This window comes from Carlito syrichta, unplaced genomic scaffold (genome assembly GCF_000164805.1).
Source record: "Carlito syrichta isolate Samal-C Ts95f unplaced genomic scaffold, Tarsius_syrichta-2.0.1 Scaffold308352, whole genome shotgun sequence".
Taxonomy (NCBI): Eukaryota; Metazoa; Chordata; class Mammalia; order Primates; family Tarsiidae; genus Carlito; species Carlito syrichta.
This window is the reverse complement of record NW_007252448.1, coordinates 586231-606196: the sequence shown is the minus strand read 5'-3', so window position 1 is coordinate 606196 and position 19966 is coordinate 586231. Positions and strand designations below refer to the sequence as shown.

Below are 19966 nucleotides of genomic sequence, written 5' to 3'. Positions count from 1 at the left end.
ATTAAGTAAATTTAGAGAGGAACAGAATAGCGAACAAATAAAAGTTTAAGTTCTGAAAAAACCACAAACAAAAACAAAAAGCACCGATGAAACACAGTCTAAAACTGTCTGAAGTACACTCTTTTGGCCTTATCTCCTAGAATCTATTTACTGGTTTGATAAATGAACAAGGGAAATAAGTCAACAGAGATAACAATACAATGGACTGAGGCAGACAGAAGAGTGGATGACCCATCTAAAGGGAGCAGGCCCCGTCCTGGCTCCACTTGAAGGATGCCATGAGAGAATGTGGTGTTGTGGCCCAAACTCTGAATTGTTTTTAAGAGAAGTCAAGAATATGTATGCATTTCTTTTATGTGAAATTTAGTATTTGGGTAGATAATAAAATCACACACACACACACACACACACACACACACACACACACACACACACACTCCCAAACCAAAAAATACCAGGATGCCATCTGGTTTATAAAACCTGGCTTTTGACTTCTGTTCCAGTCATAGACACTTGGTGGTCTCAGGGTATCCCATGTACTCCAACATTTTTGTGCCTTAGCTAATGCTATCCTTCTGACTTCTTTAAAAAATATATGGCTGGTCTCCAACTCCTGGCCTTAGGTGATCCCTCTGCTTTGGCTTCTCAAAGTGCTGGGATTACAAGTGTGAGCCACAGTGCACGGCCCCTTCTGACTTCTAAATCCTTCTCTTCTTGTTTACCCCATGTCTATATGGTCTTAAAGACTTAAAAACTGTTCCCCTGGCCACTATAGGAAGTTCAGACTATAATGATCCTCCTTCATCCTTTCTCCCCTTATCTCTCACAATAAAAAAGCTACCTTGAAAATACACAAAAAAATCAGGATTTTTGCTTGCAGCCCAGATAGAGTAGCTGGGACCAGATTTTCCTTTTGTCTTAAACAACTAAAAAAAAACCTGAAAAAAAGAAAACAACAACTTTCAAGATACTGGATCACAGGCAATGAAGAACAGTGATTTCTGAAAGATAGAAAATAAACAAGACGAACACTATGATCATCCAATTTCTTGCCTTGAGTGTTTCTAGGCCAGGGCACAGGAAGATGACACCCAGGTGGACTCCTTAGGGGGAGCTTAGAGTCTGAGGAGATCAAAGCAGGTAGAGTTCACAAACAGATGGACAGAGAAGAGAGTACTTCATAATGAGAGAACTGGAAGATCTGCAAAGGGTCCCCTTCAAGTAATCAGCAGAGAAATGATGAGCACACACATCTGGGGACATTACCTGAAGCCAGGAACAGTGCTTAATCCCATTAGCAATGAACAAAAACAGTCCCTGAGGAAGCCCAGACATTGTACTTACTAGACAAAGACTTAAAATCCACAATTAAGAATATGTTCAAAGAACTGAAGGAAACCATGTGTAAATAACTAAAATATGAGAACAATGTCTTATACTAAATTGAGAACACCAATTCTGAAATGGACATTTCCAAAAAAGAAGTAATACTAAATGTGCATAATCTATTCCAGAAAATTGAAGAGGTGGGAATTCTTCCCAACTTGTTCCACGAGGCTAGCATTACCCTGTCACCAAAACCAGGCTAAGATCTTACCAAAAACTACAGACTCATACTCGTCTTGAACAAAATACAAAACATGCTAAATAAAATTTTAGGAAATCAAATCCAACAATATGAAAAGGATAACATACCACTAAGCAGAGTTTATCTCAGGAATGCAAAGCTGGTTTAACATTTAAAAATCAATGTAATTTACCATATTAATAAATTCAGAAAGAAAAATCATGTGATCACTTAATAGACGCAAAAAAGCATTTAGCAAAATCCTAACATCCATTCCTGACAAAAATCTCTCAGTAAAATAGAAAATGAAGAAAAACTACCTAACAAAGGGCATTTATAAGAAACTTACAATAATAATATACTTGAGTAAAGACTGAATGCTTTCCTATTCATTTCCTATATGATTAGAACAAGACAAGAATGTCTACTCTCTTCATTTCTATTCATCATTGACTATATTGGAGGTTCTAACTCAGTGCAATAGGGCAAGAAAAAGAAATAAAAGGCACTCAGATTGAGAAGAAAGAAATAAAATCGTTCCTTATTTGCAGGGTATCTCTGCAGAAAATCTGGGGGAATCTACTAAAAAATCTATTAAAACTAACACATGAGTTAAGTAGGGTGGCATAATACAAGATTGACATACAATAATCAGTAGTATTTCTATAAACTAGCAACAAACACTTTTACATTGAAACTTAAAAACAATACTATTTACATATGAGATATGTCAGAATAAATCAACCAAAGACCTATACATTATATGTTCAAGACCTATACAATGAAAACTAAAAAAAATTACAAAGAGTAATTAAAGAAGACGTAAATAAATGGAAAGATACATCATGTTAATGAGTCAGATGATTAAATATTATTAACATGTTAATTCTTCCCAAATTGATCTCTGAATTCAGTGCCATATCAGTTGGAATTCTAGCACACTTTGCTATAGAAATTGACAAGCTGATTCCAAAATTCATGTGGAAACAGAAAGACCCGTAAATATTATATAGTTAAACCAACTTTGAAAAGGATAAAGTTGGAGGACTAATACTAATTTCAAGACATGGTATAAAACTACACTGTAATCAAGATAATGTTGTAGTGGTGTAAAGACAGAGATAAATAGATCAATAGATTAAAAAAAAAGACCCACAAAAATATTGACAACTGATTTTGAACAATGGTGCAAAGGCCATTCAGTTGAGACAGGAACATTTTTCAACAAATGATGCTAGAACAACTGAACATCCAAATGCAAAGAATTAAAATAAAACGTGGCCTCTGATCTAAACTTCTCATCACATACCATATACAAAGACTAACTCTAAACAGTTCATAGACTTTAAAATAAAACCTAAAATTATAAAACTTCTACAAGGCAACGCAGGATGAAACTTTTGTGGCTTCAGGTTGGCAAAGATTTCATAAAAGAAAAATATTGACAAATTAAACCTCAACGAAATAAAAAAGTTTGTTTTTCAAAATCACTGCTAAAAGAATGAAAAGGCAAAACAGAGAAATATCTACAAGTCATGTAACTGATAAAGAGGAATGTTGTTAGATTAGAGCAAGCACGCAGGTGGAAAAGAGTAGATGAGATCAGAGAAAGAAGACCTTATAAACCAGTGTGAGACTTCCAGCTTTTACACTAAGTGAAGTAGAGAGTCATCAGAGAGTGACAACAGTATCACTCTCACATGAGATAAGAATAGACATTAATGAATATGGGTAGAATCAGAGAGACCAACTAAGATAATACTGAAATTATTTAGGTGAGACTTGGTGCCTTGAATAAGAGTGGAATTAGTGAAATAATTTCAGATTTTGCATATACATATATATTTCAAACACTTTTAGTGTGATGTGCTTGATATAAAATATAATACACATATTTAAAGAATACAGCTTAAGTTTTGACATAGGTATATACCAACGAACTATCACAATTATGGTAACAAATATGCCCATCTCCTCAAAAGATGTCTGATGCTCTTTTTAATTTTGCTTTTCTATCTTTTCCCTTCTATAAGCCCCCTCCTCTGATAATCACTGATCTGCTTTCTCTCACGTTCTAGAGCTATAAATAGCACAACTTGTTTATCCACTTACCTGTTGCTGAACTTTGTATTATTTCCAGTTAGGGATACTGTAAATAAAGTTAATATCAACATTTGTACAAAATATGCTTTCATTTTCTTGGGTAACACCTAGCAGTGGAATGGTTGGGTCATATAGTTGGCTTATATTTCATTTTTTAAGTAACTGCCAAACTCTTTTCCATATAATTTTAAAGTTCTGCCAGCATATATGAGAGTTCCATTTCCTTACCAACACTTGATAAGGTCAGTCTTTGGAATTTTAGCTATTCTAATATATGTAGATGTATCCCATTGTGGTTTGAATTTATATATTCCTAACAGCTAATTATGTTGAGCATCCTTTTATGTGCTTATCTTTGAGGAGATGGACATCTTCTTTCTCTGATCTTATATCCTTTCTCCCATTTGCTTGCTTGCTCTGTTCTAACAACATTCCTCTCTGTTCCTTGAGGATACTAGGTATGCTCCTGCCTTAGGGCCTTTTGCACTTGTCCGTCATATATTAACATTCCTCATTTCCCGGCCTCCTTCCATTCTTCCTCCTTCCACTCTTCCTTTCAGTGAGGCCTTCTCTGATGCTATTTAAAGATGCAACCTTCACATCTCCCTCTTCTATTTCCCACTCATGCTTTGTTTTCCTCTATAGTGTATCATACTTCTGATGTAATTAGATATCTTATGTAAATTACATTTATGTATATAGAATGTTATCTCCTTTGGCAAGGGTTTTTATGTGTTTACCTTTGTATCCCTAGTGCCTAGAATACTGTGTGTGACCTGGTAGGTGCTCAGCAAATCTATATTCAGCAAATGACTATGCATTGTATTGTTTATCTTCCTTGCCACACTGGGCACTTCTTTTTTTTTTTTTTTTAAATGCAGGATTTATTGAGAGGATAGAAAAGCTCCCACAGTGGGAGGGGACCCGAGGAGGTTGCCCTCACTGAGCACTTCTACAAGGTACACATTGAGTATCATGTACACATTGAGTACCACGGTCACTCACCTTGAAAAGCTATCCTGATCACGCCCCTTTACAGAAGTAGCATCAAAGTTTAGCACAAGACCAAGTTCTTGATACGGACACACAATGTTTGCTTAGGTGCGTGTAAAACGCTGGGCAAATACAGCCAAACATGCCTCCTGGCCCCACCTTCCAATCAGCAGCTCTGCTCAAAACTCTCTCACACTGCATTCTTCTAGAGCCACAATATCTACCCTGTTTTTTCTCCCACTGCAAATCTCCAACCCCAAACCACCAATTAGTCTTCTCCCACTCTCTACCCTCACCAGCCTCTCCACTCTTCACTGCTGTATGCTTTCCCAGACTGAATCGTCTGTAATCACAATTTGCATAATTTTGCACCTACTTATATAATTTGTTACCTTCTAAATGCTTCTTCTATTTTTTTCATCTGACCTGCAATGCTTCTTTGGTATCTCTCAATGCACCAAGCTCAGTGCTGAGCACACTGTGATATCACATACATAACAGAAACTGGGTGGGGAAGTGGGGCCGTGAGAAAAAGGCTGAAAAATGGATAATCAAAGTAAGAACTTAGAAGGAAAGCTGAAAAACAGGATATCTAAGGAAAAAAAGGTATACTGTAAACTACCACCTCATGAAGAAGAGGAGAAATGAAGGAGCCTGAAACAATTATAAGAATGAAAAAAAATATATATGGTAGAGTGATAGGATAGTTGGAATTGATACAGCTATTCTATATTAAGAGATTTCATTCATTCATTCATTTAGTTCACATTTGTGCGTTTATAAATAAAAGACTTGAACACGATTGATCATCTGAATTAATGTCTCTCTGACCAAAGCTGTCAATGAAATAAAGCACGCTATGTTAAAAACAAAATCAACAAACTTCGAAATAGGATATATTAGTAACTAGGGAATATTAACACTAGGTTTTTGTTTTTTTTTTCAGTTGGAGTCTCACTGTTGCCCAGGCTGGAGTGCAGTGGCACGCTCCCAGCCACCGCAGCCTCGACCTGCTGGGCTCCGGCGATCCTTTCGCCTCAGCTTTCCAAGGAGCTGGAACTACAGGCGCGCGCTACCATGCCCGGCTAATTTTTTTGATTTATTGTAGAGATGAGGTCCCACTAAGTTGCCCAGGCGGGTCTCGAACCCGCGGAGCTCAGGCAATTCACTCACCTCGGCCTCCCAAAGTGAGGGATTACAGGCTGAGCCACCGAGCCCGGCTAACACTAGTTTTAATAATTATAACAAATTTGTAGAAACTTCTTAAAAACTCTGACATCAACAGGAGATAATGAAGAACGTTAATAGGGGCATGAGGCATAAAAGGTGAAAGTTTAAGATTTTCAGGAATATACACCTTTATTAAATTAACCCTTAGAAGTTTTTTCATGATACCTTAAAAAAAGAATGTAGCTTCACTAAAATATGTATAAATTGTTTGCACAAAAGTCACTGACATTTCTCAAAAAAATAAACAAGATAAGAAATCCAGACAGAAAGTAGTAAGAGGCTGTTTATGTGGCTCATTATATATTTTGGTCAGCCAACTAATAAGTGGATATTACAAACTGAAAGACAGGGCTACAAAGAAACAAAAAATTAGCCTCTCTGCCAATTTACTTGGGTACTACACTCTTAACTTAGGCAAATTAAAGAAATGACTTCTTTGTACATACTCGGCTATAGTGTTTCTACTATCAACTCACTTACAGTTTTCAAGTAATGAGAAGTCTATCTTAATTCATCCTTACTTCTAAGAAATTATAAGTAGGGAAAGTCCAAAAGCTTTATATGAACTTCAGCATTTAGACATATCTGATCTTCTCATGAACGTTCTTTTATTTTCAGAAGCATCTTAAGAGCTCTGTGTTCAAAAAAAGAAGCTGAATTACTCTGACAAGTTTCAAAAGTTGAGATGTTTGTAAGGCTTCACTGAACTTCAGTTTGGGAGGCATGGCATGGATCTCTGTATCCCCTGAAAATAGGTATCCAGTGTGGTCAGAATGAAGTGTGTGTAGGAGATTTTTTGTTAGATGCACACTCTGCTTATATATAGAAGGCATTCTTTCATTTACATTTTAAGTAAAAGGTTCTAAAACTTTTTATAAAACGTATTCAAAGACACAAAGAGCATTGTTTCCATAATGCATTAAATATGATTACTTTCTGGTTGTTGAAACAATCTGTTCTCATTGTTTCAGTCTATTTTTTCTGTGTATAATCAATCTGTTATTAAGTACAAACTGCTCAAGCTCATTACCTACTATTATATAAAATTTTAATTGTTCATAGCTTGGAACTAAGAATATATTTGGCAGATGAAACAAAAAAACAGAAAGATCTGGGATGTGTATCTGTATCATACGACAGGCAGAAGGAGAAAGCACGGAAGGAACTGTAGACTGGAGTAAGAGGACTTGCATTCTGGCACTGAGTCTGCCACGTATTACATACAATGATCTGAGACAAGCCACAGCCTTTCAGATCTTGTTTCTCCATTTGTAAAACAGAGGTCAGAATATTAGTCTGCCTCTCCCCAGGGATATAGTGAGAATGAAATGTGATAATGTGAGTGAATGTACTCTGATAGCTATACATGGCTATAATATAATTATATAATTATTGATTCTATCTTTAAAAAAGAAAGAAAACTTACAATAAAATAATACCTGTGACCACTAAATCTAGTTAAAAAGGAAACAAACAAACAAACAAAAAGCCAGTAGTCAAGCTTAAAAGACTTAGGTCTATGGTCCAAATGTTGACATAAATGTGCCCTGTGAAATTTCCAAAAGGCAATTCCTTTTAGTTTTCTTAACTATAAAACAGGGAGATTATAGAAAGAATTTCTAAAGTGTCTTCATGATTCTTTGACTCTTTAAAAACTTACATGTGTCTTTCACTTGAAGAACGAAATACTAGTCTGCCTCCCACCCCCAGATGTGGATGTGGGGGCAGTGATGGGAGGATGGGATACCTAAGCTGCTCAAGGCTGTTGCATTCGCGTTATATTTTGTTAGTGATGTAATGTGAATATGAAGTTTTGACTTAATATTAGGTCCAAAAGATCATCTGAGATGATAAAATTGAGAAATATTTTGGGAATGTTTTTGATGTAAAATTTTTTAAAGGTAGAATTGTGATTTTTTTTTTTTTTTGAGTTGGAGTCTCACTCTTTTGCCCAGACTGGAGTGCAATGGCCACTCCCGGCCACCGCAGATTTCGACCTGCTGGGCTCTGGCGATCCTTCCGCCTCAGCCTTCTGAGTAGCCAGAATTACAGGCATGCACTACCACGCCCGGCTGATTTTTTTGATTTATTGTAGAGATGAGGTCTCGCTGCCCAGGCAGGTCTTGAACCCGCGGGCTCAGGCAAACCACTCACCTCAGCCTCCCAAAGGCGTGGGATTACAAACTGAGCCACCGAGCCCGGATGTGATTTTTTTCATAATGCGTGCATTAAGTGACAAAGCAAGTGCCAAATAAAACTATAAAAACTTCCCAGAGATTTTAAAAACTAAAATTATTCAAATACATTAGGTGTTTATAGAAAATACAAAATGATAATGTTCTCAGTGCTAGCTTTTTTAATGCTTCTAAATAGGCATTCATAATTTTACCTTCAGCATATCATTTACTTGTTTTCAGCTAATGTTATTTAAAAATGTTACTCAAAAAAAAATAAATGACAAAATAGGTCCTCTGAAGTTTTGTGTGATATTATTTTATTTAATATTATTTCTTCTAACCTTGTAATAATACATATTCTCAAAGTACCTATTAAAATGTTCTATTTTAAAAATCAATTATCTGAAGTTTAACTTAGAGTGTGATAATGTTATGAAAGAGAAATGGAGAAATTGTCCCTAAAAAAAACACAACCCAACTATTTTCACCACAAATTATTTAGGAGGAGACATTGCTTACTGTGTCATACATTCTGAATCCAGTCTGAAGTCCTGGGACTTCCTACTGACCAACTGCTGTGGAAGAAGAAAAACAAATATTAAGTAAAAAATGAGAAAAGACAACCCAGTCAATATTCACATGCTGAAAACCCACCAACTTCCTGAATGGGGGAGAATATGCCCGTTCTGAACAAGAATGTCTGTCAGCGCAATATATTTGCTCCTATGTAACATCAAGGAACTAGTTCTTCAGATGGTTTAAGCACTCTCTAGAAATAAAGTCAGCTTTCAGGTGTATGGCAAAAAAAAAAAAAAAAAAATCCATTGTAAATTAGTTTAAATTAATCTAATGTTATGTGGTATAATATTTAAGCTCTAAATTTATCTTTTAACACCGCGTCTTTTCTTTATAAGCTTTTCAGTATACTCTACATTTTCATAGTAATAGTCACTGAAATGTATACAAGTTTTTGAATATAAAGCTCTTTAAGTCTTAGTTTAGTATATCTTGTTGTATTGATGGCACCTTTGTGACCAGAATGAACTACTAAGCACTTTCAGTGGTACAAAATTATACTTTGAGTGTTGGATGCTTCCTTTAAAATCTAAACATTAACTCCAAAAGCATACTGTGGAAAATTGAGTTTTATATGACACATGGTATTTTATAAATCAATCCAATGTTGCTACTATAAAACAATGCACATGTTTTATAGAGATAATTATGTGTTATGGAAAGGATCCATTTAACATTCACAAATAAAATATATATTGTATATTAAAGTTTTGAATTATATACAAATGAAGGAGATGTACTATATCCTCTTAATTATTATTTAAAAAATCCAGAAAACATGAAGCCAAAAAGAAAGAAAAGGAGTACAACCTTCTCTCTGAGTCTTGTCTGATTAACTACTGCTTTCCCAGTGTTACTCTACAGAAGCTTGTTTTCCTTTTTAGATTTCTTCCTTCACGATGAGAATGCTACAAGATTGTTCTTCAGTAAGATTTGAAACTGAGTATCTTTAAATAAGTATTACTTTTCTTATAATAAAGATTTTAAGAGGACATCACACTTTTCCGGACCATAATTATAACATTATTATTGCCAGCTGTATAGCTTTAAATCAAGCATATAATAAAAACAAGAATTAAAGAACAAGGAGACTTAGTGGTGAAAGGTGAATGTTGTAGTAAGTGATCTAATTTGGTAGAACAACAAAAGAACCAACAACATCTTGATTCATCTCCACTAGTGAAGTTCTCACTTAAAATGTGTTTAGGAAAAAAGTCCGTAACATGGAAAATTTAAAATTCAAGGACTAATTCAGACTGCCCTCACCTGACAGAGAAAAAGCAAAGACAACCATCATCACCTAACTCAGAAAGCATCAATCGTAACAGAATTTCTCCACTTTCCAGATTTATTAAATAAATTCTAAACATAGCAATCAAATTAAATGTAAGGTTTTTATTCTTTTTCCTTTTTCAGAGATGCTGGACGTAGCATCCTTGAGCTCCTGGGTTCAAATGATCCTCCTGCCTTGATAGCCCTCAAGTTGCTGGGATTGCAGCACATGCCACCATGCCTGGCTAGTCCTCACAAGGTGTAAGTATTATCTCTGTACCCTTGCCATGGGCAAGACCAGCCTCTTACCATTTACATATGTACATATAAAACTTATAAAAATACTGGGTTTTTAGTGAAGAATTCAACATAACAGCTTTAATAAGAAATTCTCATCAATTTCAATCTACTCCAGAGGTTGAAGGGAGAAAGTCATACTGAATAATATATCACTATTACCAATGTTATTTTAACTACTTGCTGTGATTCTGAAAAATGAGTAACAACATATTGCCTTGTGTAGGTCTTACCAATTCTGCTTGTAATAGTCTGTTCATTTGAAATGGATGCTGTGATGTCCTCAGAGAGTTTGTTATCAGTAGGTTAAATATAGTCCTGCCATGTTGCTTACTGTATGACAGCATTTCTGTGACTGGCATACTCAACTCCTTTTTAATGTTGCAAGGGTGGCTTAGCTTGTGTTCAAATCCTATGACTCTCAGGCTAGTAGGGGATCCACAACACAAAGCTTTAATACTTATTTGAAAAGGATGCTTACTTAAGCAGACCAATATTTCACTTCTAAACACCTTTACTCACTCATTTCTTGGTCTCAGCAGCAGCACGCCATATGGGTAGTTACTCATGGAGGCAGAAGGAGGGGGGAAGAAGGAGGTGTCTCTGTGAGCTGTTTTGCTTTATTTTATCTTTAAAAAAAAAGCCCCCAAGGCTGGTGTGCAAGCAGCCCATGAACATCCCCCATCATTGATAAGGCCAAGGAACATGACTGCCCTTCTTTCCCTCCTTTCCACACACACCTCTGAGAGAGTTGTTTTGTGACTTCATTTCCTCTTCACAGAAACCCTTGATTTGGAGAGGAGGGGATGAAGAGAGGAAGATGAGCAAAGGAAGATGGTGAATGAAAGGACCAGAATCTAGAGCTCCTGCATCCCAAACCTTCACAACTTCTTAGTGACACTTTTAAATTTAGATGCAATGAGACTTAAACATGAAAGGAATGATTAATGGAATTATTTTAAATGCTTCCACTGATTACATGGAAATTTACCAAGAAGAAAATAACTCATAAATAGCTCTGCAAAAGAGAAATGGGCCATGCAAACAACTCACCCAAATATTTTTGTAAAGTTGAAGAATGAATAAAAAATTAGGTAAATGTTCAATCAATGTATGCTGTAGCTAGCATACCAGCTTTAAATAAGGCAAATTTATGATGCAGTATAGTTTTGTTTTTACATGTTGCCTATATATCTCACAATAGATTTAGTGTTTCCATATGATAATCATAATTTGTTTATATCTACTTTGTAGGAATTAAAAAAAGAATGCTAAAGAGGAAAAATAACAACTAGGGTTGGTGGTTAAATTTTAGCCTTGGCTCTGTCATTAACTCTATGTGGCCTGAGTAAGCCATTTAACCTCTCTTGGGGTCTTTTTTTTTTTTTTTTTAAATTTGAAAATGAACAGGGGCTCAGAAGAAAAGCATAAACTACTATAGCACCATTCTCATATTTTACAGATGAGGAAATGGAGGCCCAGAGTTAACAAGGTTACAATAATTTGAAAGTTACACTAGTGTTTTTCAAACTGATTTAACAGCAAAACTATTTTTCAGTATACTTGGTTTGAAACTCTCATATATAAACACATGAAAGTAGCATTACTCTGGGTGAAACTAGGTTTGCATGGCCTGAATCCCCTGCCTCCCCAGTCCTACACCCCTAGAACCCTGAAAAACAGAGCTCTATGGACGACAGTTTACAAACCACTGAACTAGACAAGCTCTAGACAAGACTAAATTGATATAATTTTTATGATATAAATTATAGAATATTGCTAATATAGTTATAGAATATTGCTGATATTGTTTCCAGGAGCACAGTTTTATATTCATATAAATTTGAAGTACATTCTTTGGTTTTAGAATTGATTACTGATTGTGTATCTGATTTGTTTGATGCTAAATCCTCCACTTATAATGATCTTCCTTAAGGAAAAATGAGTCCTCTGCATTAAGATGCAGTTTCTAAAAGCATATTGTAACAAAAAGCGAAAACCTTCCTGATCATGATTTGTAGTTTTGGTGACTAATTGTGCCAGTTAAAAACAGCAACAAATACCACTCTACGCACCACTCTAAGAGCAAGACACTGTGTTAGATGCCCTGAGGATACAAAGCTGAGTGAGTAGGAAGCCCTGCCTGTCAAGAATTTATAATCTAATGAGGAAAAGATGTGTATTCAACCAACAAGACAGAGTGAGATACACGTTACGATAAAGGTAAAGAGGAAAGCTGTGAAATTAAAGAAAGGGAAGCCTTGACTTACAACCGGAGGCTTTTGAGAAGGATTCACAGAGAGAGGGTAACTGGACCTTAAGGAGTAAACTGAAATTCTGATAACTGGAGAGCCAGAAACAACTACACAGTTTGAGAAAACAGATTGAACAAAGGTTTGAGGGATGTAACTGCAGGGCAGCATACTTAGGAGCACGTTTTGGAAGATAAGGAAAAATAGGTGAGAACTTCTATTTAATCTTTGAAGGGTGGGATCTAGATAAAAACTTAAGAGATTTGGACTTTATGAACAAATAAAAAGCCAACTGAGATTTCTGCACTGGTAAATCACATGGGGCTTGATTTCTAGTTTGGGAAAGTATCTACAATAGTCAGGTGAAAGGTGCAATGAAGACTGGCGAAAGGGAGAGCAGAGACTGCTGTAAACAGAGGCCAGAAGGCTGTATCAGGTAGTGACTGTTACACAGCAATCTCCTTCCATGTCTTTCCCCTCAGCACCTGCTTTGAAAACACTGGCATTCTTTTAGGTCCCGTCTTCTGCCTTTGTCATTTTCATTCTTTGCACTCACCTCTTCCATGTATTCAACCGCATGTATATGTAATGACTTCCAAATTAATACCCTGAACCCAGATCTTAAGTTTTCTTTAAAATGACTTGGCGATTGTTAGTTTTCTGCAAAGCAAGTTTAAATACAGCAGTTTTTCTGGAAATATACTCGAATCCATACATTTTTATCAAAGCTATCTTGCCAATCTGAGTTTTCAGCAAATGTCTCCTGAGCCCTATAGATGTCTGCAAGATATCTGCAATTGGCTGCTACACTGTTACTGCAAAGTTTACATGGCTCAAATTGAAGTTCTACCTGCTATTTTATACACTGAGAGGTTTAAATTAAAAATTTAGATTTCCTCTTTATTTTTCCATATGAAGTTAGTCCACTAATCCTAGCTCCTCATTATTTTTTCCTTGGATTACTGCAGCAGCCCCTACTCGTCTTATTTCTTTCAATATGGCTTTCCCCAGTCTTTTCAGAGCTTCCAGAATGAGCTTTAGAAAGAATCCATTTGATCAAGTCATTCCTCTGCTTTAAATCCTTTGATGGTTCTCTACTACCTTCAAGATAAAACTCAGCTCCTTAGCATGCTAGATAAGGACCTTCTTGATCTTGTCCGCTTGTTCAGGTTCAGCTTTTCCTGCTTTCTAGTTTGCATACTAAACTCTAGTCACTATACAACATTTCTGGCCACATTAGGCCTTTGCATATGCTGTTTCTAATATCTCAAATGTATCCTCCTGCCTATCTAATTCCCCTTAAAAACTAACTCATTCACTTTTCACCACATGACCTTACAGTTGCCCTTCACTGCCCTTTTATTGCTTTTATGTTTAGTTTTGTGATTGTTATAGTCACTTTCCCCTTTTAGACCATAAGTTCCATAAATGCAGGGATTATTTTTATTTTACTGACCATTATACCATTCAGACTCTATTCTACCACTGTGCCTGGAAAAATGGCAGGCATTCAAAACACATGTTAACTGGATAAATAATGAAAATGCCAATGTTGGTCAGGGAGTGGGGATGTGGATAACTAAGTGAGTGAGGGTCAGACGAAGTGAGAGGGGAAAATGACCAAAAGCACAAGTGGAGAGGTCTGTCATGGAAAGGAAGAGCACTCCTTTCTTTGATACCTGAAAATAGCTGCAGAAGGAAGGTAAAATTACAGAAACGTAGAGAAAGTACGAATGAAAATGGAGGGAATTCATGTTAGGTGGTTTCTCTTCAAGGAAACAGGAGAAAAGGCAACTTGGAGTAAGAGGTTAGCAGTTTGAGAAACATGGACATCACTTTTTGACGAGGTGCTGTAAAGAATGGGGTTGTGAGTCAGTTGGGAAGAACAAAAAAGATGACCAAGACTGTGGGGCTCACTGAGGCAAATCTAACAGAGAGACAGTCAATAAAATAATATAATTTTGAAAACAAAGAAAACTAAGATTAAATATCAGAGTAGAGGTGAAAAAAATGGACAACTGGTTGATCCCGAGGCCTGGGGACTGATGAGACAGGCAACCCAAGTGCATCTGGCATCAAACCACTAAATAACACTGCCTTTATTTCCCAGTGGTCTAGGTGACCTGGTTTGAGAAGAGTGAAAATTAATTGTAGAGATAATGAAGAGGCAGGAAGCACCAGAATGCCCCCTTTTCAGAATTCCTATAAATGGAGGGGCCATTTGGGTTATTCACTTCCTCTCTTGCGACTGAACTATTCCCTAATCTCCCACTGTTAGGAAATAGTTCTTCCCAAACCAAGTCACTAAGACATGCTTAAAAATACCTACAACAATGGGGAATCAGTAACGGAGGTAAAAAGAAAAATGACAGGAGTACAAAAAAGTTCAAGTAAAAGAGTAATAAAAGCAAATTTGTTCCAATATCGTAAAACAGATCTTTTATTGGTACACATGGGTGGTCTGGATAAAAGAGACACTTAAATAAGAAAATATTTTTCCTTTTTTATGTAACTTAAGGGAGAACCATGTTAAAATTAGAGACCAATATAACTGCATTATTTTGACCGCTAAGTATAGAAACATTAGCATACAGTTAATTTTCTAGGGTTTATGAACAGATTAACATACAGTTAATTTCTCAAGCAAAGAAAAGAAACATTAATCAATAGATATCTAAATTTAATGATCAGATATTTTATATATACTTATCACCTTGAGTCTCACACAGCTGGATACATCTTTATGAGAAGCTGTTGTTTTTAAATAGGGTAGTCTATAACTCATATAACGTAATTATGAGAATAATGGAATAATGAAAACAAAATTTCATTAACAGGATCTTAAAATAAAGAGTTAAAGTTAAGGAAAAACCACATTCATACCCATATATATTATATGTATTTTTTCCTATTAAAATAGAGTAGTGATTCTCTAGTGGGGGTGATTTTGACTCCCAGGGAAAATTTGGCAATGTCTGAAAGATATTTTTGATTGTCATGAGTGTTGATTGTCATGAGTGTAGGGAGGTGCTTCTGGCATCTAGTATAGACAGAGACCAAGGATACTGCTAAATATCCTATGATGCACCACATATTCGCAACAACAAAGAATTACCCAGTCCCAAATGCCAGTAGTGCCAGAGTTTGAGAAACTCTGGAGTAGAGTGGTTGTCAAAACAAGGGACAGCAGAGTTTGCATGACAGAGAACTTCCAAAAAAAAAATTATAAAGTCATGCTACTTGTCAAGTCAGAAGTACCTGTAAAGTCAGAAAACAGGGAAACTGATAATCAATCTGCCACTATAAGGGACAGTTTATGACTAGGAATGATTGGTGGGAAGTTCTCTCAATAACATGTTTCACATTTATCTGTAACAGATTTTGAGGAATGTTACTGATATTTAGGTTAGCCTTTTACAACATCATCATAAAGAGCAAATATGCTATTCTGTCAAATAACCCTTAATGTCACTGTCAGAGAGAGGATTAGGCCATATGGAACACTGGTTCGACCCAGTGTAGCATCCTTTTATAATTTTATGTATAGTCATCATTCCAAGATTAAAATTTACCTTGGATAAGTTTATCAATGCCTTTTTAAAAACAGCACAAAATGCCAACTGCACATGATACTATCTGAGAACAACTGTGAAGAAATGTCCTATAAATACTTACCAATGGTTTATCAGAACAATTATAAAATCTTTATTGAGAATTTATGGTATTCTCTAAACTGAGTTTTAATGGAAGATCCATGTAAGAAAATAAGTTGCGATAGAGGTTGAGTTCAGAGACTCAACTCAGCTGAATAAGGAGTGGGTTGTTAAACAGAAAAACAATTTCATCTCGAAGGTTATTTTGCGAACATTCTAATTAATGGGAGTTTGGAAGACATGAAGGAAATGACATATTTTCTACCTACTTTGGTGGTAAAACCACAGGGGGGTTCTCTCATACTCCCTTTATTTCAGAACCACTGCCAATTATCTAGACTCTGCCCTCAGGCTAGATAAACTGAGAAGATAAGTTTGTAGAGTCTCAGTCTGTAGAGGGTAGGAGGGTTTGGAAACATGGAGAATAATTGCCCAAAGTAGCAAGAAACAGAGTTGCTGGGGGAGGGTGGGGGAAAAGTACACAGCAGGGGCTGAGGCACATATGGCAAAGACAATGGCAGCCGCACAGGTGTAAAAGAAGAAGCAACAAAACTAGTCACCAGACCTTCAAGGGAATTGAGACTTGTAGGAGCGGTTCCTTATTAATCTCTGGAGGCTTTTAGAGTTCCTCTGTGCAGGACGTTTAGGTGCTTTATTCCTGGGAGTGGAATCTGCTGGTGTGAGGTGACTCATACAGGTTTTGGTATCATGGAGTACCACTCACTTTCTATATGGGTCATGTTACTTCTCAAGACTTGAGACTAATAGATATTTTTCAGATGTAAATAAATTATATGAAATGAATACTTTTTCCTCATAACACTTGCTATAAGTTATTGAAACAAATATGGAGAAAGAAAAAAAACATGTAAGTGTTGTCTACGTTGAGATTCTTCATAGGACACAAATGAGTACTTTAGTTTTAACTTGCCTAGAAGGTACGATTTCTGATCAGTTTTATCGCTATCTTTAATAATACTAAGTTAGTAAATGGTTTGGTTCTCTCCAGATAAAAAAAGAAAACTTCTAATATTCCTGAAACTTTAAAGCAAATCTAAGCATAAATCAATTTGTATTTAATATGAGAGATAAAACACTTTATTTTCCTTAATAAACAGAATTATTATAGTAAAAATGATATATACTGATATTATTCTTTAGCAGTAGGAAGGAAGCAATAATTATGACTTTATTTTCAATTATTTAGCATACATTAATGTCTAGGTATTTGGAAAATCTGTTTCATGATACCAAAAATCATCACTGTATATTATAAATTTGTTGTTGAGCTTAACACAACAATAAAATCATACTATGAAAACAGTATTATATAGCAAGATTATTAAATGCTTGGAAGACTAAGAGATGGAAGGTGATCTACTTACTGACTACTATTTTTCTGACAGGTTGACTGGATTACCAATATAAAAAATTTTTTAAGATTAGGAAAGAAAATTTATTTAGAAAGTAGATCAGAGGAAAAAGGGTGGATTCTCTTCTCCAAGATTGGAGAGGAGCCAGACACTTAAGGGACGTTTGGCCACCAATGTAAAATTTTGTGTGCATGTGTGTTCTGATAGAAGAGGAACTACCATGGAGTTATCTATTGCTTTGGGGTTCTCTGTTCTTATTTTGAGCCAGACAAGAAAACAACCGTTTCTGAATATAACTAGAGTGTGTACTTTGGTCCTTTTGAATTAAGTCAGTGTGCTCTTATTGACTCTACATGTTTGGTAAAATATTGAGAATTATTAAAACACTCTTCTCCTCACATAAAAATTAGCTATAATAGTGATTTTAATTATCTCGGAATAGCAAAACCAGTAACTATTATTCATTTAATATGTTTTTAGAGAAAGACATAAGCAAACATAATACAGTAATTTCTCCACATTTTCAGAAATAATCTGATATTCCTGTGTGTAATTATTACTATACATCTGGCATTTATATAAAATCACACTTGGCAGTATCAATGTTGAAACATTTGTAGGAAGTAAATGGTACTTTTAACTTTGGGCATTTTTCTACTTTGAGTTTTTTTTAGAAATAATAAAAATAGAAAAAGAAAACTGAGCATTTTCAGGAATTAAAAAAAACTCAGCATTTTATGAATAAAAAAAAACCTGAGTATTTTAGTACCTCAAAAAATAGAATTGTTAAAAAAAATAGAATTGTCTGTGCTAGTAAGAAAATATGTCCAAGATATATTGGTAAAAGAAAAAAAAATAACAACAAACCAGACTATTAAGAATAATCCTAGTTTCATAAAAACAAAGAATAGACAAAGACATGTAAGTTTATATATGCAGAGGATATTCCTATAAAGATATGCAAGAAACTTAGAATGAACATGAATACTGGCAGGACAGAAGACTTATTCTTCATTTTACACTATTTTTTTACAGATTGAATTTTGAATTTAAAGTTATTATTAAAATTTCTTTTATTAAAAACTATGAGTATATATTCCTTTCATGATAAAACAATTTCAATACTGAAAAATTAAAAAAGGATTTTTACAATAACTTTCCTCCCCAAATAAATGAATCATATACAGCTTAATATGTGTAGGCTAGCACAAAAGCTTAAAACATAAAAAAAAATCCAAAACACAAATAAAAAATAAAACCAAATTTGTCAGCACTACTTTTCTTCAAACCTTCCGAGTTTTTTCCTCCCTGATAGTACCAATATTCTCTTTTCTATTAGATGACACCTTGATAAAAATGTTCTGAAATAAACTTGGAGAAAAACATTCTCCTACTCCCATTCCTCTGTAGTATAAGTAGTTACTGATTTGTTTGGAGACCCTCTGGCCTATCATGGACAATAACTAACTCAAGCTTCGTCCCTTCTTCCTGCAGTGGAAGAATCAGCAACAAATGCTGCCATCACCTACTAACATTTCAGTGAACCGGATGAAATGCTGGAAGGTACCTGGCACGATCAGCAACAGAGCAGGTGTGTTCCACTTGGAAGAACTTATAAGATGCGGCAGCTGCCAAGCTATTAAAAGGTATAATTTTACTTCTTATTCTATAGTTTGAATAGAAATAATTTTTTAAAAAGAAATAAAACTATTGAGGTTTCTTTCCTTTTTTCCTTAAAAGTACAGAGAATACAATTCTTAAAACTTCCATGTGAAAAAGGGTACATAAAACAGGAATGTAAAAACCAGTGTGACATAAAACCTGGCTACTGTGCAGGTAACAACTGTCTGTCCGTGTTGTTGACTAGGTGGTGGAGGAAGAAGGGCACTGGCCTGAGCATACGGAGGCCATGCTCCTTATGAGCAGTGTCATTTTTTATGAACCTCTTGTAACTTTCTGGATTTCGATTTCTTAAAGAATTAGGAATCAACTAGAGCAATCAAAGATGATCTCTGAGGTCCTTTCCATGTCACTAATTCAGTGATTCTTTAAACTCAGACCCTCCCTCATAATTTTAGTCACTTAGCAGAGACTACTTTTCATTTTCTCTTTTTTTTTCTGTTTTGAGTTAGAGTCTCACTCTGTCACCCAGGCTGGAGTGCAGCAGCACACTCACGGCCACCCCAGTGTTGACCTGCTGGGCTCTGGTGATCCTTCAGCCTCAGCCTTCCAAGTAGCTGGAACTACAGGTGCACACTACCATTCCTGGCTAGTTTTTAAAATTTTTTATTGTAGAGACAAGGTCTCGTCAAGCTGCCCAGGCTGGTCTTGAACCCGTGGGTTCAGGCAACCCACCCGCCTCGGCCTCCCAAAGTGCTGGGATTACAGGCTGAGCCAATGAGCTCGGCTCATTTTCTTTAAAAAAACAAAAACATATATAATAATAAAAATAAGATCTGTATATGCAATTAAA

At 35.5% G+C, this 19966-nt stretch overlaps 1 protein-coding gene across 3 annotated transcripts in view; it reads right to left on the bottom strand.

Annotated features, from left to right (window-relative positions):
- Nucleotides 1–19966, bottom strand: part of AHI1 (Abelson helper integration site 1) — a 204428-nt gene that overhangs the window by 8492 nt on the left and 175970 nt on the right. For 2 of the 3 annotated variants that reach the window (XM_021716221.1, XM_008065440.1), the window contains exon 24: nt 8590–8645. In XM_021716221.1, the coding sequence (XP_021571896.1) occupies nt 8590–8645 (56 nt within the window). Of the gene's footprint in view, nt 1–8589; nt 8646–10955; nt 11002–19966 lie in introns of all 3 variants that reach the window. The other variant, XM_008065442.1, reaches the window with a different exon arrangement.